Source organism: Telmatherina bonti (assembly GCF_933228915.1).
Source record: "Telmatherina bonti genome assembly, chromosome: 8".
NCBI classification, from domain to species: Eukaryota; Metazoa; Chordata; class Actinopteri; order Atheriniformes; family Telmatherinidae; genus Telmatherina; species Telmatherina bonti.
In genome coordinates, this window is record NC_136626.1 from 36,598,978 (window position 1) to 36,625,182 (window position 26,205).

General features: G+C 40.0%; 1 protein-coding gene across 1 annotated transcript in view; it reads left to right on the plus strand.

Moving 5' to 3' along the window:
• mcf2l2 (MCF.2 cell line derived transforming sequence-like 2) overlaps nt 1–26,205 on the plus strand; it is a gene marked incomplete at its 3' end in the record, with an annotated part of 78,419 nt that overhangs the window by 11,427 nt on the left and 40,787 nt on the right. The window contains exons 2-13 of the mRNA XM_079245126.1: nt 16,469–16,552; nt 19,726–19,840; nt 20,303–20,393; nt 21,804–21,917; nt 22,411–22,527; nt 22,674–22,823; nt 23,092–23,216; nt 23,306–23,420; nt 23,967–24,086; nt 24,526–24,717; nt 25,541–25,732; nt 25,809–25,995. Of these exons, the coding sequence (XP_079101252.1) occupies nt 16,469–16,552; nt 19,726–19,840; nt 20,303–20,393; nt 21,804–21,917; nt 22,411–22,527; nt 22,674–22,823; nt 23,092–23,216; nt 23,306–23,420; nt 23,967–24,086; nt 24,526–24,717; nt 25,541–25,732; nt 25,809–25,995 (1,602 nt within the window). The remainder of the gene's footprint in view (nt 1–16,468; nt 16,553–19,725; nt 19,841–20,302; nt 20,394–21,803; nt 21,918–22,410; nt 22,528–22,673; nt 22,824–23,091; nt 23,217–23,305; nt 23,421–23,966; nt 24,087–24,525; nt 24,718–25,540; nt 25,733–25,808; nt 25,996–26,205) is intronic.

Consider the following 26,205-nt stretch of genomic DNA (forward strand, 5'->3'; position numbering starts at 1 on the left):
TCACCTGATTAACATGTCATGTGTTGTTCATCCAAGGTTGTTTTTTATTTATTTTAATTCATCGTGAAAGTTAGAATTTTCTTTCTTTCTTTCTTTATTTCATCACATCTTGGAAAATAAACCCTCAACCGTTTGGATGTCTACTTTCTGTAATACCTCCAGCTGTGTTTGGAACGAACCTCCTTCTTTACCTGTCTGAATGAGACATTTTAAGTAAAAAACAAAAACTCTTTTCTTTTTTTCATAAGGCAATAAACAGAAGGAAACTGGAGAAGCTGGGGGGTGTGGATGGGGTGTGGATGGGGTGGGGGTGGGGCAGAAAGGCTCAAAGTAAACACGGAGGATGCAGCGGGGAGGGGAGGTCTGCTGCGTAACAACATATTGTTGAGGATATTTGTGTAACTGTGGTAAAGACCAGTCTGCTAAGCTCATCACAAGGCAGCCGAGAGAGGCTCACAGTCATGCTCTTGACGAAAGCAGCCACTCACACACTCCCCAATACACACACACTCCCCCCACACACACATCTGGGAAGAACACACACATCCTTACTCGCCATGTCTGCCTCTGAAACTCAAAAGGGAAGGGCTGGCCATGCAGCACTGAAGGAAACTAGACAGCGCTGACGTCTGAGCCGGAGTGTCACTCGGACTGGGAGCGTGTGTGTATGTGTTTGTGTGTGTGTGTGTGTGTGTGTGTGTGTGTTTGCTGCTGCTGAGGATCTTGGACTGGATGTTGGTCTGGCTGAACCGCTTGGCCCAACCTGGACATTGTTTAACACAAAGACCAGCAGCATGGGATCAGTAATATGTAAGTGATGATAATATTGACTAGCAGTGTGTGTGTGTGTGTGTGTGTGTGTGTGTGTGTGTGTGTGTGTGTGTGTGTGTGGTTGACATAGTCTAAATATTTAAAGTCTGGTGAAGTTGAAGCAGTGGAACAGAGTCGCTTGGTGATGGTGAGATGTGGTTTACAGCTGGCTGATCAGCCGTTATCGGAGCACGCTGCGTAAAATCATCTGGATTCTCATTAGATGAATTGTTGTTATTTATGTACAGCAGGTAAATCTAGAATAGTGGAATTAACTGAGATTAAATGGCAGAAGGAACATCTCCACCTGAGGAGATGGTGGTGTTCATCCTCCAGCAGAATCTGGTGGTTTAGTCTCTCCTGCTTCTGGGAAAACTGGACCCCGATGAGCAGGAACTTCTCAGTAAACATGTCAAATCCAGATGGTATTCCAAGTAAAAAGGCTTGATTGGTGGTCTTTTTTGTAACAATGCTGCTGCTGTGACAAACAAATCTCCTGAAGGGTTAATTATTTGTAATCAATACAGTATAGTATAGTAAAAAGTACATATATGCAAATGATTTATAACATTTTTATTCATAATTTAAAAGAAGAGCTACTGAACTTTGGCAGCTTTTCTCATTAAAATCAGCCTCCATTTTTCATCTTGTTGTCCAGTTGCTGATGTGTGGCTGTAAAGTGAAATGCTGCTGTGAGGTGGGAAAAAATGCAATGAAGTGATTCTTTAACTCAGGACGCTGCAGGCCAATGGTGGCTACAGGAACATGCCAGTGTGCCATCAAAACAACACATATGATAATATGCTTTATATTTATTTCCAATAATTCATAACAGCTCAAACATATTTTATTAATATGTGACATTTCAGTCAAACAAGGTTCCATATAAAACTCAAACATCATGTTTTTACAGAGTAATGAAAACACACATTATGGCATAAAAAAGAATTTAAAAAAAAAACATTACAGATTCTTGTGTAACTTTTAATGCTGCAAACTCACGAAATGTCTCAACACGACATCATCAGAGACGACTGTGATGAAGAGCTGCACACATTCTCGCCGCGGTCTTCCCTCATAAATACCAGTTTGGGTGGAGGATGGTTGCTGTGTACCCATTATTTATGCATCTCGCCCCAGGAGCTGCTGGCATATGTGCTTGATTTTTCCAGAGTAAAACACAGAGTGGAGAAAAAAGGAAAGGAACATTTTAGGTCAGATGACAAACAAAATAAGCTAAAATGTTAGCAACAGCAAATGAGAACCAAAAACAGAAAACTGCAGGAAAGACTGAGGAAACACAAAACTACTACAGAGAAATGTAAAAGCAAAGCAAAAAAAAAAAAAAAAAAAGGCTAAAAGCAAAATCCATGTGTAAAAATCCCATGTTAGTACTTTTCCTCTTCTTTTAACAAAAAATAGAAAAAATTGAGGAATGAAAGTTAAACAGTCTAAATGATGAGATATTTTTAATAATCTAAAGTGAAAAGTGACTCTAAGTTTGTTGATTCCTGGTTTAGCTGACTGTAAAGTCTTGTGCTCTGCTAGCGTTGTTGTTAGCATAGCATTGTTGTTAGCGTAGCATCGATAGCGCTCACCACTCCTTCAGTTGTTCATGTTAAATTTTTTTCACCTGTTTCTGGTACGGGGCGTTATTATAGATAAATATATATATATATATATATATATATATATATATATATATATATATATATATATATATATATATATATATATATATATATATATACATACATATATACATATATACATACATATATACATACATATATCTATCTATCTATCTATCTGTCTATCTATCTATCTATCTATATATATATATATATATATATATATATATATATATATATGTATATATATGTTTATATATATATATATAGATAGATAGATAGATAGATAGATAGATAGATAGATAGATAGATGGATAGATAGATAGATGGATAGATAGATAGATAGATAGATAGATGGATAGATAGATAGATAGATATTTCTTTATTTCAGACAAAAATAACACAATTTAATCAACAGGTTAAAAAAGTAGCAATTATTATAGTATCCGAAAAGGAGCAGGATGAAGCAATGCTTATGTATTCCTGCTCCATCTTTACAATTATAATCTTTTCTTCCTTGCAGCTGTTTAAATAATCCCTGAAATAGTCAGTTTTCTTTTTTAGTTTTCTGGAATTATCATACGTACATCAGTGTTTGGAGCTGGTTATGGAGCTTTGTTAAGCAGTAAGGAACGATTGAAGATAATAGTTTTAGTGAATCTCAGTTCCTGTTTTATCTGCTTTGTTACAACTGAGTTGGAAGAGAAACTACAAATGAATTTAGCCTCTGAGATATGGAGCTGTCAGAAATGAGAAAGCTGAGATGTTAGCTGCCTGTTTGCGCTGCAGTGCATAGTTTTGCAGCAGCTGGTGAGTATTTATGATTTACTATCGATACACGAAGAGGTCTGTTGGCTACTGGAAGAGAAAATATAGCTCAGTTCCTCTTTCAGACCCTAGAGATCAAGTCCAAGGACGTAGTAAGCCTTTGATTTGTTTCTGTCACCATCCAGCTCATGTTTAGAGGAGATATCATGTCCGCAGAGGGAAGAATTATTCATGAAGTGATGGTGTTGTTCAGTACTCTGTGACAGGGAGAACTTTAGCTGCAGATCATGTCATTAGACATCCTCTGATTGTTTTCTTGGACAAACGCCTTCTTCCTGAGAACCGATGGGAACCCTCCCCTTCTTTCCTCTTACCTTGAGGCACAACCGTCCAAAAATAACCCAAGCGACGCATAACATACTGTATGTGAGCTTGTGTGAGAAATGCATCTGTTTGATTGTGATTTTCTACTTACTGCACACTCAGCCTGCTGGATGAAAAATGGATAAAAGCAGCTGTTTAGTTATTTCTTCTCACATCTTTTAATATTACAGCAGTTTATTTCTCTCCCTGCAGACGTTAAAACACAGCTAAGAACTGCTCAGGATCAAGACATTGGACAGAGAGCCTTGCAGGGAGATACAGATAAGACTTTACGGTCACATCTGGCTTTCAGTTTACCAGAGAATGGAAATAATGTCATGAAAGGAAAAAAACAGGAACAGATCAGCTTATTAACCATGCTTACATGCAGATTCAGACCTGTTTGATATTTAGGAACAGGTTGTGGTGAAAATATCTGGGCTGCACAGAACAGTAATGCATAGAATTGGGAGGAACAGTGAGGAGGTGTCTCTGTCTTCATACTGCAACTCCCGAGTTTTCCCTGTCATTTTCCATGACTATAGAGCTTTTTCATAATTTATGCATACTGGTGCGTACCTGTAACTACCACAGACAGCTATAAGAGTTAACTTCCACTGTGCTTTCCCAGTGAATGCAGACTTTGCCATCTAAAACATCTCTTATTGCAGTTCATTTGCAGCCCACCTTGCTTGCAAATGAAATGGAGATGTTGCAAAGCAGAGGACCAGATCTAGCATCGGCCGGCTTCAAGTGGATTTTAAAGATCTTCTTTGGTATTTTAATCTGTTTTAAAGTGTTTATATACAAGTAGTGGGTCAATAGTCAATGTCAGAAGTCATGAGAACTGGTGCCAGGGTGTAGGAACCCAGTTTCATCCAGGCTGCTCGCTGGTGTTTTTTAACAGGAAGCCAATAAAAGCATTTTCCCCGTTTACATGACTTCTCTCCTCCTCGACTGGAGCAGTGTCAGGCATTGCTTTGTTTCCGGTTAAAGATAACTCTGGATTTACATGGACATCCAGGCTTTTCGACCCTCTTGGGAAGTTATGAGCATGACCAGTGATGTGAATGAATGATGTAAATCGTCCACAGTGGCGTTTCTGCTGCAAGTTCTGCTCCATAAACCAGTTAAACTGTCCTCATCAGCTCTGCTCTTTTGTCTTTTGCTAACATGACTGGACATTACCGCTGTCACTCATTCTGTTCAGAGAGTCAGCACTTCTGGCTACGCTTTAGAAAAATCTGTAAAAACCCGACAGATTCCTGGCAGAAAACTAGCAGGACATTTTACCGTTACTGCATGCAAACTTGTGTTAATCCTTCTACAGGAAATGTCCAGTTGCATTCAGGTCCATTCATCTGAAAATAAAAAATATCCGTTCTTTCATGGAATGATACCACGTTGTGTGAACGGGAAACATTGAAACCAAATTAAAACATTTTCTTGAACTGGTAATAAGTGATTGAATCAAATTTATCCAAGTTCTCCTTAGTTGTTTTCTGGCATCATTTCGACTCCTAGAAACACAGAATTAGCTTCATAACTTGGTGTTGTGGATCTTTTAAAACTGAAGTGCATCTTTATGAAACTAAAGAACACTAATCTCATGTGACTCCAGAACACAGAACCTCAGGCATGTTTACGTTTTAGAATTTCTCATGTTCACCAGATGCATGAAGACGTTTTCTTTTCTACCAACTCGTGAATAGTAACCATAACAACCATTTTTCAGTTAAAAATCTGACTGAAAGTTTTACCTTGTAAGGTGACAGGAGCTACAAATAACTCACCTTCGGAGGGGTGTCCAGCGCCGGTCCTCTAGGGTCACAATCCTGCAGGTTTTCCATGTTTACCTGCTCCAACACACCTGACTCAAAAGTCATTGTGCAAAATTTCAGTCTGTTGGATCCATTTAATTTGAGTGTGGTGTGTTGGAGTGGGTACACATTGAAAACCTGCAGGACGGTGGCCGCTGAGGACCGACTTCGGACACGCCTGGCTGAGATAAAGACGAGAAAGTGGGAAACTAAAGCATGAAGACTAATGAGAGTTGAGGTGTCGACGACATGTGGCTGGTTGGGAGAACCAATCCCTGAACAGCGCTGCTGGAGGCGCCTGTCAGGGCCTCGCACCAGCTCAGTCAGATTTACCTCATCCATCAGCCTCCGCTGGCAGTCATAGCAATGTATTACAGTGATTTCAAAAGAAATTTTGGTTTTTTGGAGCCAAGTCCTAAAAAACACAAGTTCCAGAACCAAAAGACGGGTTGGTTAGGGTTCGGTACGGTCCTCCTAATGGAGTCCACCAGGACCAGAGCTGCCTGCAGGATTCCTGTTGCTCTCAACTTCATGAATCCTAATCTTAGATTCAGCCAGAGAGAAAGCAGAAAAGATAAAGAAGACATTTAACTTTATTCTCCAAATGAAATGTAAATAAAAGCGGACTTTGTTCTGGAAGACACCGGAGCCCAAACGGACGTGTTAGTGGGGGGCAGGACTGAGATGAAGCTCACTGTATTACCTCATATCTTGTTTTTCACTCCCTGTGGGAAAAGCTTTTGTTGTAGAGAGCCTTTGTACAATGAGAAACAGTAAGGAACATGTGCACACACACACACACCTACACACACCCACACACACAATGCTGTTTCTGGGAATACAGTTATGTTTACGTTCTTTAAGGAAGTGGCTCAAAAGACACACGTGACAACTGGACCAGCATTGTGTTGGAAACAATGTAGAGTCCACATGTGCATGTGTTTACAGTATGTGTGTGACATTATGTACAAACTGTGTGCTTCATTTGTGTCCAGCATAAAACTGTGATGGTCATGTGACCCTCCAGCTGGTCTACGGAGGTTTTCCAGCATTTCTATCCGTCCAGGAGGTTTACAATCCAGACACAACATGTAGTGTTTATTCAGACACTCTAGATGGTAAATCCACCGTTATTTATCACATCTTCATCACCATCACTACCATGTTGCCAAGACACCTCTATTTTCACCTGGACATGATGATGAAGACACTTCATCATCATGTCCAGGGGCGGCTGTAGCTCAGGAGGAAGAGCAGTTGTCCTTCAACTGGTAAGTTGAGGGATCGATTCCAGGCTTCCCCTGAAATGCCGAAGTGTCCTAGGGCAAGACACTGCCCCCCGATGTGCCTATCGGGGTATGAGTGTGTTGAGTGAGTGAGTGTGTGTGTGAATGGGTGAATGTGACAAGTAGTGTTAAGCGCTTTGAGTGGTCTGTATGACTAGAAAAGCGCTATAGAAGTACAAGTCCATTTACTTCCTGTCGGACTTTCCACCAATCAGAGAGCTTAAACTGACAGTAATGTCCAATCAGGAGCAGCCAAAGATCAACAAGTGATGAGAAAAGCAGGAAAATAATGATCCTCTATGGCTGGAATAAAGCCAGGAAGACGTTTGGGATGCAGCTGAGGTGGAGGTGCTGCAGTGAGGATAGCAGGTAGATAGTAGCTGGAAGATGTGTGGAAACATGGAAACAGTGTGTGTGTTTCAGACGTGAGAGAATGATGTGCAGATGAGAAAAGGCTTGGTCACTGCTGATCTATGTGTGTTATTTCTACAAACTTCTGGTTTCTCTTTATGCTGCTTTATCTGTTTATACATTCAGTTTACATCATTTTAGCCTCAGAATCTGACAGCTGAGGCTGAAAACATCACGTTTCCATGGAAACGTGACGTCTGCATGGTAACATCATGTCTGCATGGTAACATCATGTCTGCATGGAAACGTCACGTCTGCATGGAAACGTCATGTCTGCATGCTGGCCAGAGTTGAAAGGGTTCAGATTCTATGTAGTTTTTACACACAAAAAACTACAAATGGCATAAAAAATCTCGGCGTTTTAGGGGTTAACAAGCTACAGGAACTGGTAAAATGGGGACTGAACAGCTGTTGATAGCATCTCTCTGCTTCATCACCAGCAACACGCTCATTAGTTGGAGGCAAGGTGTTGCTTTTAATTACCTTTTATCCATAAATTTACATTTTTATGTATGTTCTTTTTGATGTCACCTGCGTGCTGCTGCAACTTTACCCACCAAGGGACAAGTAAAGGTCATCTTCTTCTTACAGCTTCCGTGACGTAAACACCGTTCACTGGGCTTGCGAGCTGAGCGAGCTGCATGCATGCTCTGACGTGCAGGACTGGGGAATCTCCTTCTTTCCTTTGTTTTTTGTCAGTGAGACAGTTATCCAGTTAAATCCAGTTTCAGAGTGCAGCCCAGAGATCTCAGTTCAGCATGAAGATCATATGAAACACTGACCTTAGTCATCAAACAGTATGATAATGGAGGGGTTGTTAGGTCACGTGAAGAGTGGCGAGCCCCGCAGACGGCATCCTGTGCTGATCTGTGAGAGAGGAATGAAAATGACTCTGAAATGAGTATGTTTAAACACGTCTTCAAAGCACTGGACAACCACTAAAACAAGCAGCAGTGGGATCATCATCAGCGTTTAGAGACCTACACCGTACCGGTCCTGGAAACATCAACCTCCCAAAGGACAGGCATGTTAACATCAGCCAGTAATGATTAGTTCCCAACCTGCTGGCCCTCAGGAGAACTTTATACAACTACGTAAAAGCTGTGGACCCCCTGACTGCATTGGGTTGAAACCATACACGGTTTTATGCTTCGTTAGCTGCTTCTGACCAAATACGATGCATCTTGCTCATTCCTTTCCAAAGTTAGAGGAGTAGTTCACCCAAAAATGTGTTTTTGAGCTGTAAACACAGATATACTTGCAATAAGAACCATTTACTGTGTTAGAATTTAAATTTTATCAAATTTCTTCCAAAATGTGGATTTTGTGGGTGAAAATGACTCAAGATGCACTCTAGAGCCTAAAACTTGGTTTTGCTTTTCATGATGTAGAGCAGGAATCTCCGAATCCCGTCTTGGAGGGCCGGTGTCCTGCAGCTATTGGATGTGTCCCTGCTGCAACACACCTGAGTTGAATGAACGGCTCACTAACAGACTTCTGCAGAACTTGACAACAAGCTGTTGGAGATCCACCTGCTGGTAGATCTACGTGGAATATATCTATACCCTGACACTGGCACATCTCAGACGTTGGTTATGAACCACCTGATGAAGATGAACAACTAAAAAAACACCAACAATTTAGTCTCTTTGCAATCTTTAGTCTTCCATTTGTACTATTTACCCTCTATTTGTGATTCTAATGGTCTTAAACATGTTCATCATGTTCATCTCCCTGACCCATTAATATAATAAACAATATGAAGATGGGACTTTACGTAACCTTGCAGCATCCCTTTATGGACAGAATCCAAAACACAAACCATTAAATTTTATTACATTGAGTCTTGTTATTGAGATCATTTATGAACCAAGCCATGGTGTGCTATAAAAGTCCTTTTAATATCATTGTAAAAAGTGTCAAACGTTTGTAATAAACCAATAAAAAGGGATGTTCATGATCACTGCCATTTACCTCAAAAACCCTCCTGTGTCCTCCCGTCTCTGTTTGCCCGTCAGACTTTATTTCAGTTCTGTGGGTTGTAAATATCTCCAACACATAATGTAATATTCACAAATAAATGAAACAATAACTGTGCATAGATGTAATAATATTAGATTAATGCAAATAGACATATTTATTATCTGTTAAAAGATGAAGCTGTTTCTGTGTAATAACCATGAATCATGGCTCTTCATGGTGATATTTTATGTAATCACACATCCATACCTGGAAATACACAGCATTAATAAAAGGTGTAGTCCTCCCTGAAATGTGTTTTTGATCCCAAAACAACATTTTAGTTAATTGGGATGAAAATGACATATTCTGATTACATTTGTATTTTTCAACATTTGTGATTTTGTAGGTAAAAAGGCCTCAAATTGCCCCTTTGGGTGTGTGTGAGGGAAATAGTAGGTGTGTATTTTTAATTATCTTCTTATATTCCTTTCAGTTTGCAAACATTGTTTTTCTTTCGTTGTATTAAGTAAAGCACTTTGTGCTACTCCTGTATGGAAAGTGTGTTATTAATAAAACTTTATTAGAACTTATGGAATCAGATTTCAGATTCTCCAAGCAAAACTTTTTAAAACTCAAACAAAAAACAACAATTAAAACCAAAACTTTCTAAAACTTTAGTGAAATAAATGATTTCAAAATAAAAAAAAAAAAGATCAATCATCATGAAAACTATTAGCCTTTTATTTAGTTAAACTGAGTAGTTTTGTTTGTAGTTCCCTTTTCCTCTTTCTCTCTTCTCGCTATTTTGGTTGCGCTTCACAGTCTTTGGTTTTAATTCACGATTCTTTGGTTTAATTTCTGACACAAACCTTTCATGGGCGGGCTCTTTTCAGGGGCGCATTCCCATTGGCCTGTGAGTTTTGGAGTGACACAGCTGTCACAGAAAGTTTTGGTTTTAATTGTTGTTGTTTTTTTTCTTAAGTTTTAAAAAGTTTTGCTTGGAGATTCTGAAACAAATCTGGTTCCATACCTTTGAGGTAAATTTAGTTCAACAGAAAGAAAAAAAAAAAAAGAAAATAAACCAGGTGAATTAATAAATAAACATGATTGGATTGATAATGAAAAAACAAACAAAAAGCGTATTTTTGTACGTCTGACATTCAATACATGACAGTTATAAAAATGACTCTTAACCTCTTCAGATAAATAGTTGTGAACATACGATCATGTTTTATTACATGATGTAAAGATTTCTCTTCCAAACTTTGTGTGGATTTATGAGCTGCTTCGCTGCATTTCCTGGTCCGTCTGACAGGAAGTGACATGCATCTGGACAGGAAGAGATGCGTGAACTACGTTTAACAACTCTTCCTCATTCAACAACATGTTTTTACTGTATTTATTATAAAGGATGATCCGTGTGATTCTTTCATATTGATCATCTCTCCTTTGGGTTGGCAGCATTTGCTTTAGTGAATGACTGTTTTGACTGAATTCATGGACTGGTGACCTGTCCAGGTGTACCTGCCCAGTGAGTGCTGGGTTGGACTCCAGCCTCCTGCAGCCCTGACTTGGTTCCCAAACATCTTGAGTCCTGACTCCAACATGACATACGTTGGTGTTTGGCTTCATAAATCAGGAGGAAAACATGGTGTGGAGTCCTGGCTGAGCTGCAGAGGGGTGGAGCGATGATTCAGAGACAGACAGGTGTAACCGACCAGTAATCACCTGCTTTTATCTGCAGTAGCGTTCCAGGACTCAGATGATCAGCGAGAGCTGAGACCAAAGTCGTCTGGAAACCCAGTTTGGGAGGAAACTGTGCTGTTATACTGTGGTACAGGAGATGAAATAATCAGCTAATCCTGTTGTTGTGTTTGTGTTGCTTATGGGGACCAGGAGTGTAGCATGTCTGCTGCACATGATTTATAATACAACTTTGACAAAAGCGCTCATGCACCCAAAATCAGCTTGTAAAATGTGATTTTAGAGATAGCACCAGGAAATAGATTTGTTTCTTGACACTGAATGATAAAAGTACTAAATATGAAGCTTGGAAAACAAGAAAACCTTCATCAATAAGTAGGAGAAAATGGTTTTTGATGGATTTTTTTTTAACCACTGTGATAAAACAAAAAAGTTAAATTCAGATTTTAATATAGTTAGTAATAGCAAGTTAGTTCCACGTATTACTCTCTTTGCATTAACACATTTATTTTGACAACGCTACCAAAAATCCTAAATTTATTTAGTAAACATTGTTTTATTCAAACAATGACCAGGTATGTTGGGACCCCCGTTTTGGTCGGGACCCCCAGCTTGGGAAATCTGCAGAACCTTCCACATGTTAGTTCCTCGTTGCTGGTATCCAGGCCTCAGTTCCAGTCCTCTGGTGATGCTGGAGGATCTACTGCTCCATCCCTCTTTCCTTTATTTAGCCTGTAAGTTTTCTCCTGATCCTGCAGGTGAAGTTGGCTCACATCAGGTCTGTTGGCACTTTCAGTTTTACTCATTTATTAACAGATAATAACATCTTCAGCTATGTGTCGTTACCTCCTGGACCTTTCCCAGATACCCTACTGCATCAATCTGCCAAGTCTTTGCCTCATTCTGAAAACAGTCTGCTGCATATTAACATGAACACTTCACAGCTGACTGGATTTTTCCATTTAGTCAGGATTTGTGCAGACTGAAAGAACCTGCTCACCGTGCTTTCTGGTTAATGTATAAAGACCATTTCTATTCTCCTGACTCCCAGATTCCTGGTGATGATTAACTGGTAGCTTGTTTTTAAATCATGAATAGTTTAAAACGTTAGTTTTGGGTGGAGAAAATGTTGCAGCGGAACGATCATGGCTGACTGGAACAGTGCAGGTATAAATAGCCTTTCTGGAAGGACTGGTCTGTAAAGCTGTGTTTTAAATAGCCGTGATATGTCAGCAGACTCGGAGAAGAACAGAGGCTCATTGATTTTTAATGGCCCCGATCAGCTGTTTGCTCTGAACTTTTTCAGCCCCACCAGTTCACAAGTTATCCAACCACGTTTAACGATGCAGACTCAGGGCGGATGCATGACTTAGTGAGGGAAGGTTTTGTTCACAGCTTCAAGCTGCAGGGGATTGTTTTTATGAAACCAGAGTGTGTGTGTCCCTAAAGCCTGTCTGGGTAAGTTTATCTAAATCTATCCAATAATAGTTCGCTTTAAACCAGGGGTGCACAAAGTCAGTCCCCGAGGGCCGCTGCCCTGCAGGTTTTCAGTGCATCCCTGCTCCAACACACCTGGCTTCCATTGAATGAATCCAACAATCTAAGTTCTGCACGGAGAGTGATTAGTTTGAGTCAGGTGTGCTGGAACCAAGCAACAACCTCCGGTGGTAAAAAAGTGAAGCCTATGTAAAAGTGTATAAAACTGCAGTTCCCCCTTCATCCACTAGGGGCTGCTAAACAGAGCAAATCCCCATTGACTCCCATGTTAAAAAGACCAACTTCACAGCAGGAATAAACATGTTTACAGCATAAAGAAACATGTTTACAGCCTGGTACAAAACTCTATTTTTTGTATAGGTCAGGTTTATCTTCATGACAACTGTGGGGGGAGTGAATTTTTTTTCTAACTCGCCCGTTTAAAAGTATTTAATCTCAAAGTTTGGCATATTTAGGGGCGTGTCGTTTTGATTGACAGCTACCCGATCTCACACTTCAAGTCAGAAGAACGTAGAACAGCCGCATGTGATGCATGCGATTTGCATGTGATGAATACATTTCCTATAATTCATATCAAGGTCAGAGTGTAAGAATGATTAGTAACTGGCTGGTTTAGTTCTATGGTTTTCATTTTTTAACTTTTGATTCTGCGACTGTCATGTGACCTGTGGGGAGTTACAGGACCCTTAGTGGTCAGAAGTTACACAGAATCCTTTTAATTTGTCAAAAGTCGTGTTTAAAACAATCCTCAGAGTTTTCTCCATATTGACAAAATATCACGAATCACTTTGAATCAGGTTCAGTCACTTAAATCTCCTTTCTCCATCATTCTGATGTTCAGTTTGAACTTTAGCAAGTCGTCTTCATCATGCCTGCATGACTAGATGTTCTGAGTTGCTGCCATGTGATTGGCTGGTTAGATAATTGCGTTAACAAGCAGTTGAACAGGTGGATCTGACAAAGGACTTGAGGTTATGAAACCAGAACAGGAAGGCAAGACTAAATGCAAAATTCCACACCATAGGTGAAAAGTCCTTTTATTGGGACCAAACAGTGGGACAAGGTGGTAAAACTTTCCCACAAATATACCCAAAGGGACCATGCAGAGGGCACAGAACATGACACGCTGGCATGGACAAGACAACCTGGCAGGGAAGGGGTATACGGAGTGTCTCAGACAAGGGAAGACGACATGAGACCACGATGCTGATGGAGAACTGAGAAAAAAAAAACCAGTGCAGAAAATAAAACAGAAAACTGATGGAAAAACGCATGTTTGTAACTCAAACATATTAAATAATCACAGAACGTAGAGTATTTTCTTCATGCATGTTCTCTTTTTGGTGTAAGGATCATTTTATTTTGGCCACCTTCGCTGTCTGAAGTTCTCTAGTTTTACACAGAAAACCTGGGAAGTTTCATGCTGCAGCACTGAAGAGGTGTTTGGCTGAAGCTGGGATGTTCTGCCTGCTTTAATTTTCCATGACACAGAGGGCACTACATGTGTCGTGGCTGCAAGAACTAGATCCTCCCGAGTAACGGACAACACGTAGCCTTAATAAATTTTAGATCTTTATTAAACAATGTACAATCTGGAACAGCAACAGAGTGGAACTCCACCACAAGGAGGGCTAAGACCTTCAAAAACCGTACATGCAGTAAAATCCCCCAATACAACAACCCATGCAATAAAAAGATTTAACTAGCACAATATAATCTTGTTAAAAAGACACCCCCCCCAAAAAAAGAAAACCACACGAATGGAAACAAAAGAAAAACAAAAAGGAATTTGCTACTATGGCCAGTTTCGTCAATAGTTTACCCCACCCCTTGCAGCAGGCTGAGGCTCCAGACAGAAAAAAAAACAAGGAAAAAAACAAACAAAAAACACCTGTACTGGTTGATCCACACCAACCAGTACAAAAACAAAACAAAAAAAAAAAAAAAAATAGTCTCCACTCAAACAGCTAGGGTCAGTCTCAGTCACTCACAATCCAATTTCCCTTTAGCAACAGCCTGGCGTGATGTCAACCACCACCAGGAAATCTTCATGAGCAGCGGAGTCCTGGTCTATCCCGCTGACGTTCCTTTCACTCACGCCACCGAAGCATCAAAGGGAAGTCCTGAATCCCCAAGCCGATCAATCCCTTCCGTGATCATCTTCCAGCGGCATCCCCCTCTGGCCACAGCAGCTGTTGAACGAATTGCAGCAATGAGAACACACCAGTCACTGTATTGCCGAATAATGATGAGCACCATCCATGCCACTAAGCAGACACACATTCCTTTATATATACTTAGAGAGCATTGAATTCTAATCCATTTCGTGACCAGCCGCCACCACCATCGCTGCTGCCGCTGCTGCTGCTGCTGCTGCTGCTGCCACCAAGAGTATTCCTCTGGACGTCACATGCCTTAGTCTCTCCCCTCACTTCCACCTTGGCTACTTTTATAGACTTGGAAATGTTTGTGTTCCAATCACCTGATTGCCCCCACCTGGCTCTCATTAACCAGCAGACAGAGTCCAATCCCATTGTGAGCTTTCATTTTCACAGAGTCATTAGCTCTTGACACCAAAAGCTTTACTCACAAGTCCAACACATATACACACATATTCTAAGGATAAGGAAAAAAAAAACACATTTAAAACCCATGCCTCTTGACACATGCACTAGTCAGACTTTCACTGCCTCGTGGCTTATTTAGGTTCTTTCAGCAGAACCGCTGGATTAGAGCGGAGTAACCTTGTCTGTTAGGTCCCTGCTGGGTCCCACACATCGCCTCAGTGGCACAAGTTGTTTTACACACATAGTGGGGGGCACTTGTTTGTAAAACTGTTCAGCCTGTAAAATCCAAAAAGGTGCAATGGATATGTCTTGGAAAGGGCGGGATAAGGGTGTACTGCCATAATGGTGCACAGCATTGATCTGACACATTGTGGAGAAGGAGTTGCAGTTATACTGTGGTGCACTGTTGCAGCAGATTAACTGCTCTCTCAATTAGAGCCGGTTGGATCACGGGATCATATCAAACAGATGCATTGAAATGTATGGCAATGCCCTCCAGGGGTGGAGCTAGAGAGCTAGCTCTGAAATCTGATTGGACACACCATGTGCCACCTGAGGTGATTGACAAGTCACTGCAGGACTGGCGCAGAAATGGCCTTTCAGTATCACTATACCAGTTTGAAGTACATTTTAAAGTATTGCCGTCTGGCTGGATGCTACTGGAAGACATTTTGTCCCTGTGAAAGCTCAGCTACTAACAGTTTATAAGGCCATTAACCTGACGTTAGCATGAAGCTGTGTAGCATCATTCGGTCTTTGCTAACATTAGATTGGTTTCAATATAAAGTGGGGAAACTTGGTCATGTTTAGTTTTCAGTGGGTGTATCATCACATCACGTCAGTTTATCAAGATTTTCACATTCAAACTGAAAACAATAACATGCTCAACAAGGCAACTTTCTACATTGTCGAGAACCATAATATCTACATTACTCATGCTCCACATGATCTAGTTTCATTGAAACAGGATGCTAGAAAGACTGCTAGCTGGTTTCAAAGTAGCTACAGAAAATGTGGAGAAAAACTATGAATATTAGTCTAGTTTGGTTTTACCCCCCCCCCCCCCCCCCCCCCCCCCCCCACCCACACACACACACCTACCTAACGCCCCGTACCAAAAACAGGTGAAAAAAATTTAACATGAACAACTGAAGGAGTGGTGAGCGCTATCGATGCTACGCTAACAACAATGCTATGCTAACAACAACGCTAGCAGAGCACAAGACTTTACAGTCAGCTAAGACAAGAATCAACAAACTTTGAGTCAATTTTCACTTCAGATTATTAAAAATATCTCATCATTTAGACTGTTTAACTTTCATTCCTCAATTTTTTCTATTTTTTGTTAAAAGAAGAGGAAAAGTACTAACATGGGATTTTTACACATGGATTTTGCTTTTAGCCTATTTTTTTTGCTTTGATTTTACATTTCTCTGTAGTAGTTTTGTGTTTCCTCAGTCTTTCCTGCAGTTTTCTCTTTTTGTTTCTCATTTGCTGTTGCTAACATTTTAGCTTATTTTGTTTGTCATCTGACCTAAAATGTTCCTTTCCTTTTTTCTCCACTCTATCTATCTATCTGTCTATCTATCTATCTATCTATCTATGTTTCTCTTGAAGACATCATGTGATGAGTACGTGTGTGTTTGCAGATGAGATCATGCAGCAGGAGATCAGGCCCCTGGTGGCTGTGGACATCATAGAGCAACTTCACCGCCAGTTTGCCTTGCTTTCAGGTGAGTCCAGAGACCCCCATGCCCCGCTGTCACATGATGCATAAACCCTTCAGTTTCAAGGCTGAAACGTTTTGTCTGCACAAAGGCAGAAATGTTGATGTAGTTTTCTTTCCACAGGATTTAAAAGATGCTGAGAATAAATATTGTATGTTTCCAATATGTGTGCACAAACTTTATTTCCCATTTCAGTAACAAATGAACACTGACACTAAGTCATTAGTTACTCTAAAAGTAAAATAAACATAACAGATGTATGGAAACATGTCCTCTATCTGTATCCCTCCATGTCCATCTTGTTCCTGCACAACGTTCAGACAGAGAAAACCTGTTTCTCTCATGTCTCTTTCACAAATACCCAAACATTCAACACACACCATCAACAGAGAAAAGTAATCAACATTAAAGTGTGTTTACCGCTATAACACAAAACAGGTTGAAGATATGTCTCTTCATCGTGCTACTGGAAGAGATGAAGGAAAGGTTATTTTACAACAATGGCTGATTTCTGGGTCACAGCCTGCTGCCGGTATCATCGTCAGGACAGTTATCAGTCAGCATTGTCTCACGTAACTCCATTTACTTCACATCTCCAGACATACTTCCTTATTTCAGTCTGGAAATCTTGAGATACCTGAATACTACAAACACAAGCAGTATTTCTTCCATGTTACTACAAGGTTAAAAAGTATTCTGTTACTGAAAATACACACCATTCTACTGAAGCATTCTCTAGTCATAAGTAAAAGTGTTTTCATTAGTAACATCTGCATTAGAACTGGGCTCATGATCAATAATAATTATAATCACTGCGTATTTAAAATTAATATTATATCATTATGGATGCTGAGATCCACTGTCGTTGATAAATAATGGTGGCAAATTTAAGTTTTTCATTAAATATTTGGTAATATTGTTGATTCAGAAGCAGCTTTGTTTATTGTTTTGTTTTATTTTCTACAGTGATTTTGTAAAGCTGATGCTGATATTGATCTGTATCTGGATCTCTTCTTTTATAACGTTACATCTTTCTATTTTATAGACATTTTAGTCCATTTGTGGAGCTTTTGCTCTCAATATGGAGCCAATCTTTTTACTTCCTCGCACTCCTTTTCGGATATGTAAAGAGATTATGTAGTTGTCAGTTATGTTTGCTTTATCCATGCATTGCTATTTTTGTCTGTTAATAATGTGTGATGCCTTTTGTTTGAAATAAATTCAAATTCAAAGTTCAAATCTTTATCAAAAGTCTCTTCACAAATTCCATGATTATATTTCACAGTAGCTGTTCATTGCAGTTGTTTGGAAGTGGACGTTTTTTATCTCTACAGACTTTAGATGGCTGAAACCCAGAAGATTAACAGTCAGAGTGTGCTGTAGAAATAAAACGACTTAACTAGGAAATGTGGGGTCAAACACATAATAATCACAGCAACAGGTTTATCCTCCGTCTGCAGCCGACATGTCCCCCTCAGCCTGTTGACGGGATGAGAAAAACTGGTGAGACGACGACTCAGAGCTGGGCGAATCACATGGTGTCCAGAGATTTAAGAAGTATGAGCAGTGGCTCATTTTCTGCCAATCAGCAGCGTGGTGTTGAAACTTTCCCAGGTCTTTATCGCCATCTTGTGAGTTTTTGGACAAAGTACAACGAATCAAGAAAATCTACGTCCAGATTTTCATCTTTGCATCATGACTGAGTTGCTGACATCTGTGAAATGTTTTTGTTCTTTTTAAGTTATGCTGAGAAAGAATTTACCTTTGCAGATGCGGATGGTTGTGTGGGGGTTTGCACAGTTGCCTAGCGGCACAGCTGATGGGGACGAAGCTCGGAGGGGTTCGAACAGTGGCTTTTCTGTGTGCAGTTTGCATGTGTGGCTTCGCTCTGGGTATTCTGGCTTCCTCCCACACTGCTAAAAACATGGATGTAACTGGTCACTCTAAATCAGGGGTGTCAATTAGAGAGCTGCCATTCTGCAGGTTTTAGTTCTTTCCCTGCTCCAACACACCTGATTCAGATCAAATGGATCCAAAAGCTATCAACCTCTTCACAATGATTCATGGATTTCTGTCAGATTTGTCAAAGCAAACAACCAAAGTTTGCAGGACAACCCGACCCTCGAGAACCAGAGTTTTACACCTGTGCTCTGAATTTTCCCTCTAAGTGAGTTCGAGTGTTTGTCTCCGTGTTGTCTTGTGATGGACTGCTGCTTATCCAGGTGTACCTGCCTCTCCCTGCTGATTGCAGGGACAGACTCAAGCTTTCCTGGTACCCAGAAGCTGAATAAAAAGATGGATGAAGGATAAAAGTGAGGGGGAAAAAATTAAGAAAATGCTCCAGCGGATGCTTTCTGGGACAAATAGTGTCTTTGTTTTAGCAGCAACAAAAAACCCAAATAATTTAGATTAAAAATCACAGAACTATATTTAATTGGAGTCTGTTCTTTCCTAAATAAACAGTGATAAAGTTTCAAGGCTGATCAATTAATTTATTCATTATCCTAATTGCTTAATCCAATGAAGGGTTGCAGGATGGTTGATCAATATTTATGCTAATTGGAAATGAAACAGTGGAGATTTTAGAGTGAAAGCACAGTACTCTTTCGAAAAACAACTTCATTTGTCCAAGAGAGGAGAAAAACCAATCTCTGAAAAGTTCATTTTGATCATCCATCTACCCATCCATCCACCCATCTGTCCGTCCGTCTGTCCGTCCATCCATTCATCCATTCATCCATCAATCCATCTGTCCGTCCGTCCATCCATCCATCCATCCATCCATCCATCCATTTTCTGAACCACTTAGTCCAGCTCAGTGTCGCGGGGAAACTGGAGTCTATCCCAGCAATCACTGGGTGAGAGGCAGGTAAACCTTGGACAGTTCATCAGTCCATCACAGTCAACATAGTGAGATAAACAACTATTCATGCTATCACTCACTCCCAGGGGCAATTTAGAGCAACCAGTTAACTTAACATGCATGTGTTTGGATGGTGGGAGGAAGCCGGAGAACCTGCAGAGAACCCACATATACAAAGGGAGAACATTTTTTCTGATCATAAAGAATGTAAATGTGGCTTGATATGTAACTTAGGTGCAGATATCCACAGATGCTAACAGTGAACTGATGAAGCTGAAGTATCAATAGTAAGTGTTATCTGTGTTTTTTTCTGCAGGAGGCAGAGGGAAAGATGGTGCCCCCATCATCATTTTCCCAGAATACTCAAGCTTCAGTGAAGTGCCAGAGGAAGATTTCCTCAACGTAGTTACTTACCTGACCAGTATTCCCAGGTGTGTATGGAGAATACACACATAACCAGTTCTTCACAGACGCAGGTTTTTCTTACAACTTCATCACATTTTCCTACAATGGTTTTGGTTGTTTGGGCCAGTTTGGTGTCATGATACCTGGATTATCCAGTGCTTTTGTACTTTAGGGTTGTTGTTCACCTCTAAGTTTTTATTATCTTGTGCAGACTGTGTTTGTGAAAAATGTCTGTCTTTACAGGAGCCTTTAGGATCAAAACAACTACTGTAAATGATACAAAAACAACTTGTAAATAAGACTGAGTTGTTTTAATGAATAAAAGGAGGGAAACCCATGACATCATGGTTGAAGCATTACTACAACATGAAGGATCAATAAATAAGAAAGAATCAATTAAAAAATAAAATAGAAAGAATTAACGGAAAACACAATTTCAAAGACATTACTGTAGTTCCAGCAACATCAGCTTTACTTTCTGTCTCCAGCTTGGATGCTGCCAGCATCGGCTTCATCATCATCATCGACCGGCGAAAGGACAAATGGAGCTCAGTGAAGGCGTCTTTATCCAGGATCGCCGTGAGTTTTCTTAAATAATAAATACCGTAATCGCCACAAAAATGCATTGATATAAACTTATTCATGCTGTCATTCATATCCAGTTCATGTAACTGATTTCTGCTGAGTTAAACACCTCCAAACGTTTACAAACTGCCTGGGTGGAAATATCAGTGAATTCCTAGTGTTAATCTTCACAATTTTTCACACTTCTCTTACCCTCGTTGAATGATGATCAATATTAGTAAAAGGTGATTATCAGAGTATCTGTCTTCTGCTAAACTGGCTTTAGAGTAAAATTTGGTATTTGTAGAACTGATGCCGTCATCCAACCATTTATTCTCACCTTTTGAAACCTAACGTCCCCAGTTGGGGGATTTCGAGAACCGATGCAGGTGTGAAACACACACTCACACACTTCTTATAACTATGATCCCATTAGAGATACATAAGAAATAAAACAGTTTTAATCCTTTAATGTTTACATGAACAAAAGGCCATAGAAAAATGTTTCTCTGTGTTTTCTGTTTGTTTTGGACAAAAATCAACAGAATAAAGCTGTTATAACTAATGGTTGAGATGTTAAAAAGAAAAAGTTGATAATAATATAATAATGAAATGGTTTAAATGTAATCAAACAAACACATAGTTGACTTTCACATTCCCAAACTAATAGGTAGAGATGCTCAGATGGGTTTATTTCCACATTTTTTTAAAAAGAAAATTCCTCAAAGTCACTGCAAATTTACCTTTACTAGACGGTAGACCAAGACCCTAAAGGGTTAAGAATCTGGATTAGTGAGTGTAAATACTTGCAAAAAGTTCACAAAGGTCCATAGGAAGGTAGGTCAGTGGTTTTGGTGCAGTAGACATAAAGTAGAGCTTGATGTCTGGCCACAATGTCTTGTTGACGACCTCTATGTTGGTGGCTATTGAGCTTTCCAAAAAAGTCAGAAAAATCTTCCTTCCTATATCATACTCTACAGAAGACTGGTAACAGAATATATTTCTCCACATTTTATACTGTAGCTCCCTTTAAACCAACTAGCAGCCTTGCTAGCCTCCTGTTTTAATGAAACTGGACCATGTAGCGCTAGCTTAGTCAGTGCTAAGTAACATGGATACTGAGCTTCTCTTTTAGCATCTTTAGTCTATTTTCAACTTCATCTTGATGAACTGAGTTGATGTGTAGTTCCTAAATATACTCACTGAAACCTAAACATGGCTTTATTTCCTCACATCATCTTAAAACTAATCTATTTGTAGCATAGAGCCAGATTAGCACTTGTACTTAGCTTCATGCTAAGTATGTATGTAGCTAACTTTTCTGCTTTGGTACAAGTCAAACATGCATGTAGTTAAAGGTGGTTACCAAATGACTAAGATCTTACCTCACAGAAAGGTTTTACAGCTACATGTTGTATTTTCCAGGGTGCATTTCCAGGAAATCTGCAGTTGGTGTTGGTGCTGAGGCCGTCCAGGTTCTTCCAGAGGGCGATAGCGGACATTGGGATAAAGCTGCACAAGGATGACTTTAAGATGAAGGTAGCAACAAGTACTGGTGCTTCATTCTGGGTCTTGTTTAATTTTAGAGTTAAAAAAAAACCCCAGAAACAAAATAGAAAACGGTCTTAATGTAAAATTTAATGCAAATGTATGTGACTCAACAGTCCATGGATGTTGTTCAATGCTTGTTTTCAGTTTGTGCCATTTAATAACCTTTAAAAGTAACATTTCCACACCCATCTTTACTACTAGATGTCTGTAATTCTCACACACTGCATCTTTAAGCCAATCAGAAACATTATTAGTGACATCTGCCTGTCTCGCCTTTTTCTGTTATTTATTATATAATTGAATAATGTCATCACACTTTTCTTTCATGTTTGGACATATGTTACAGTTGTGGAATGATGTAAAACTTCTTCAACATGCATTAACCAAACACAGCGTGACTTGGTGTACAGTAACAACTTCTGTATGTAAGAGCAGGCTAGTCGTGATCACAACCACTGAAAGTGATAAATTGTGTTTTTAGATTGTCATGCTGAACTCTCTCTCGGACCTTCATGGCTATGTGGACAAGAGCCAGCTGACCCGGGACTTAGGAGGAAGCCTGGAATACTGCCACAGTCAGTGGATACACCACCGAACTGTAAGTGAACATGACAAACTTAAAACTAATATATCTTCATTATAATACTGTTTACTCTTATATTACAGAGATAAATGAGTCATCAATGAATTCCCTGGTTTCTTTGTAGGATGTTACAGACTGATGAATCAACCTTTTCCCTACAGGCCATAGAAAACTTTGCCTTGACAGTGAAAACCACAGCCCAGATGCTGCAGAAGTTTGGGACGGACCTGTCAGAGACAGAACTTCCGAACGACGTTCAGAGCACCAAAGACCTCCTCACAGCCCACACTGTCAAACACGACAACCTCAAGGTGCTGTCTATGTGGGATACACATCAACACGCGTGTGATGAAATGTGTTGTAGAAGGGGGGACACATTGTGTCTGTTGCACCCTGTGTCTGCAGCTTTTACTCCTTTATTTAACCAGAAAAGGAATTTTTGTTATATTTGTTCACTAAATTTGGACACTTTAGTTGGCATTTGGATTGAGGAAGGACTAAATGTTTCACAAACAATTCAGTGGCTTCAGTAAGACCAGAAATGAAACACATTCTATTGTTTCTTTGTCTGTAAATCAGGATGAACTGAAGCTAGCGCTGAGGCAAGGTACCACCTTGTTTGGCTGCATGAAGGACCAGGCAACCAGATCAGAGAACCATGAACTCAACCCAGATGAGATGGAGAACCAAACCACTGTGGAAAGGTAACGGACGTCCAAGCTGCTCACAGTCCTCATTATGAGCATTTCTGTTGTCCCAGTGTAAGCAATGAAGCTTGTTTTGTTTGTTTCAGGCTCCTTGCACAGCTAAATGAGACAGAAAATGCTTTTGAGCAGTTCTGGTGTAAACACCACCTGAAACTGGAGCAGTGCCTGCAGTTACGCCACTTCGAACAGGACTTCAGAGAGGTATGGCCGTACATCTGCCCTTGTCCATCAACAGTTTCTGATCAGCTTTGTGTCGTTGGAAGTTGTCTAGTATGATGTTGTGTTCTCCGCCACTTGGCGATGTTACAATGAACCTGGTCCTTCCATTGTATCAGTCCTACAATATTCTGAGATGAATTTGAGTCTAAATAGACTGAAAAAGAAAGGAAGTTGCAACTCTTTCAATCCCTTAAACTCCTTCCATTTTAACCTAAAACAGTTTTTATTGATAAAGAAACTTATCGTGGACCAGCTATTTTATGGTAAACAGGATCTTTGCTGAAGTGTTTCCATCACAGCATTATATCCTACTGGAGTAACAGTTTGGCTTCAAATGAAACAAAATAATAAATAAATTAAATAAATAATTCAAAACAATAAATTTCATAAGATTTGTAGAAGATATTGGTGAATGAGGCCCCGTGTTGCTAAATCTGCTGGACATAATTGTTTTATTTTATAGGCGCAGTATGAATCACATCCCATCTGAATGTACGTATTTGTCTCTATCCTGTATTTGCTCTGCAGGTCAAAGTGTCTCTCGACAGTCTGATTGACTCTCTAAACAGCCTATCAGAAACCGGGGATTGTGTTGCCAGAATTGAACAACTGCTGAAGGAACTGAAGACGCTGGAGCAGAAGGCTCAGGTGAGACTAAACCCAGATAGCAGAGACGTTTGAGACAAATCTGGGTTACTTTCCACACTTATGTCCACATATAGAGAGCCCACCTGGATGTGGATCATGGCCTTCTCCTTGCAGAACACATGTGGTGTGTGGCTGAGTTCTGGTCGCCACTCTCACATGGAGTCAGGACTAATTTAACATGCCGGTTGTTGTCCACTAAAACCAGATTCTGTTTTTCTGGCTTATCTACTGAAATAGAAATAATTAATCATCAATAGCAGCCATCCTTCAAACCTCTAAAGCCTGTAACGATGAAGAACCAATACCTCGATGATCTGATGCTGAGTTCTGCAGTTTGGTTGTGAGCCTGCACATTTGCACATGTCCCAGTTAGCAGACACATTTCACACAATGCTGAAAGCACAATGTGTGATTTATTGAGTTATTTCTGTTCTTGCAGTCAGCACTAGAGAAGTCCCAGCTTCATGCGCTGCACGGTGACCAGCTGATCCAGAGCAACCACTACGCTGTGGACTCCATCCGACCCAAATGTGTGGAGCTCCGGAGAGTCTGTGATGACTTCAGCAACGAAGCAAAGAAAAAGTCAGATGTCCTGTCGAAGTCCTTGCAGATACACATGGGTATTGACAAGGTGAGGATACAATGATCTGTGCACAGAAACACACATCACACTAAAAGCTACTCTGAGTCCTGGAGTCCAGCTGTCATGGTGCCTTCATGAGTATTGCAACTTGTTCAAACATTTGTTTGGTTATTTAAAAACTGAATGAATGAACAGCTTAGAAAAAAAAGATAAATACTGTAATTTGTCTACCTCTGTGAAATCTGCTAAATATGATTTTAAACTCTATAATCCTAAATGTGATTAAATGATGTTTGAACTTTGGTCCCTGCATGATTCTATTGGTTTATTTAAGTCTTTATGATGCTGAACAACAAGTTGTCAGAGCATCACAAGGGCAAAAAACAAACATATAATATAATATAATATAATATAATATAATATAATATAATATAATATAATATAATATAATATAATATAATATAATATAATATAATATAATATTCATTCATTCATTCATTTCATTGGACTAAAGTTAATTAAATCTGAGTTACTGGTAAAATGAGTTTCTGTGACTTTCAGACCGAGGACTGATGCTGTTTCTGTGTTTTTTTTAAACATGTCTGTCTTAAACCAGTTTGATTTGTTGATCAGATACTAACTGAAATATTTATATATCTTTGACCTTTTAAAATCTAAATAAAAAGTAAATAAACCAAAGTTGTAATCACATTTTAATATCAAAATCATTGGTGAGAGTGAGATATTTTACATGTTAAAAACCCTCACTAAACTACGGTGTAGTGAGGGTTTGAATGAATCACAGTAAGCTGAAACACACCTGGGCTGCTGTGATGGTACGCTGACATGTCTGAATTTCCTCTGTCTGCAGGTTAACCAGTGGTGTGAGTCTGGCATTTACCTGCTGGCATCCCAAGCTGTAGATAAATGTCAGTCCCAGGACGGCGCGGAGTCAGCTCTGATTGACATTGAACGCTTTCTGGAAGCAGCAGAAAAGGACCAGCTGACAGAGCTGAGGAACCTCCATAACCAGTATGAGCTCGTCCTGTCAGACAATATAAAGGTACAGCAACAAAAAAATCTACTTCTGTTTAATTAATGATGAGGATCAGGAGTTATAATGTGCTCTCCACCTGCAGAGCAGCGTCCTGAAGGCCCTGAAACGACTGGAGGACGTCAAGGAGATGTTTGAGAAGCGGCACGTTAGTCTGAAGAGGCTGTCAGCCAAACAGACGAGGCCCATCCAGCCAGTCGCTCCACGGCCAGAGTCGTCTCCCAAACGGCCCTCTCTGAAGAACCCTCCCAGGAACACCAGCGGCCAGCAGCGTGAGTTGGATGCTGTCATCGCTAAACCTTTCATACCCATCAGGATTAAAGTACATTCAACAGATTTTAACCCTTCACCGCCTGAGATGCAGTCTGAACATCAAAGTTTTTTAAACTGGTCATCTGAATCATGTGACTTTGTATCCAGTTATTTTACCTTTATTTAACCAGGAAGTCCTATTAAGACCAGAAATCTCTTTTACAAGGGAG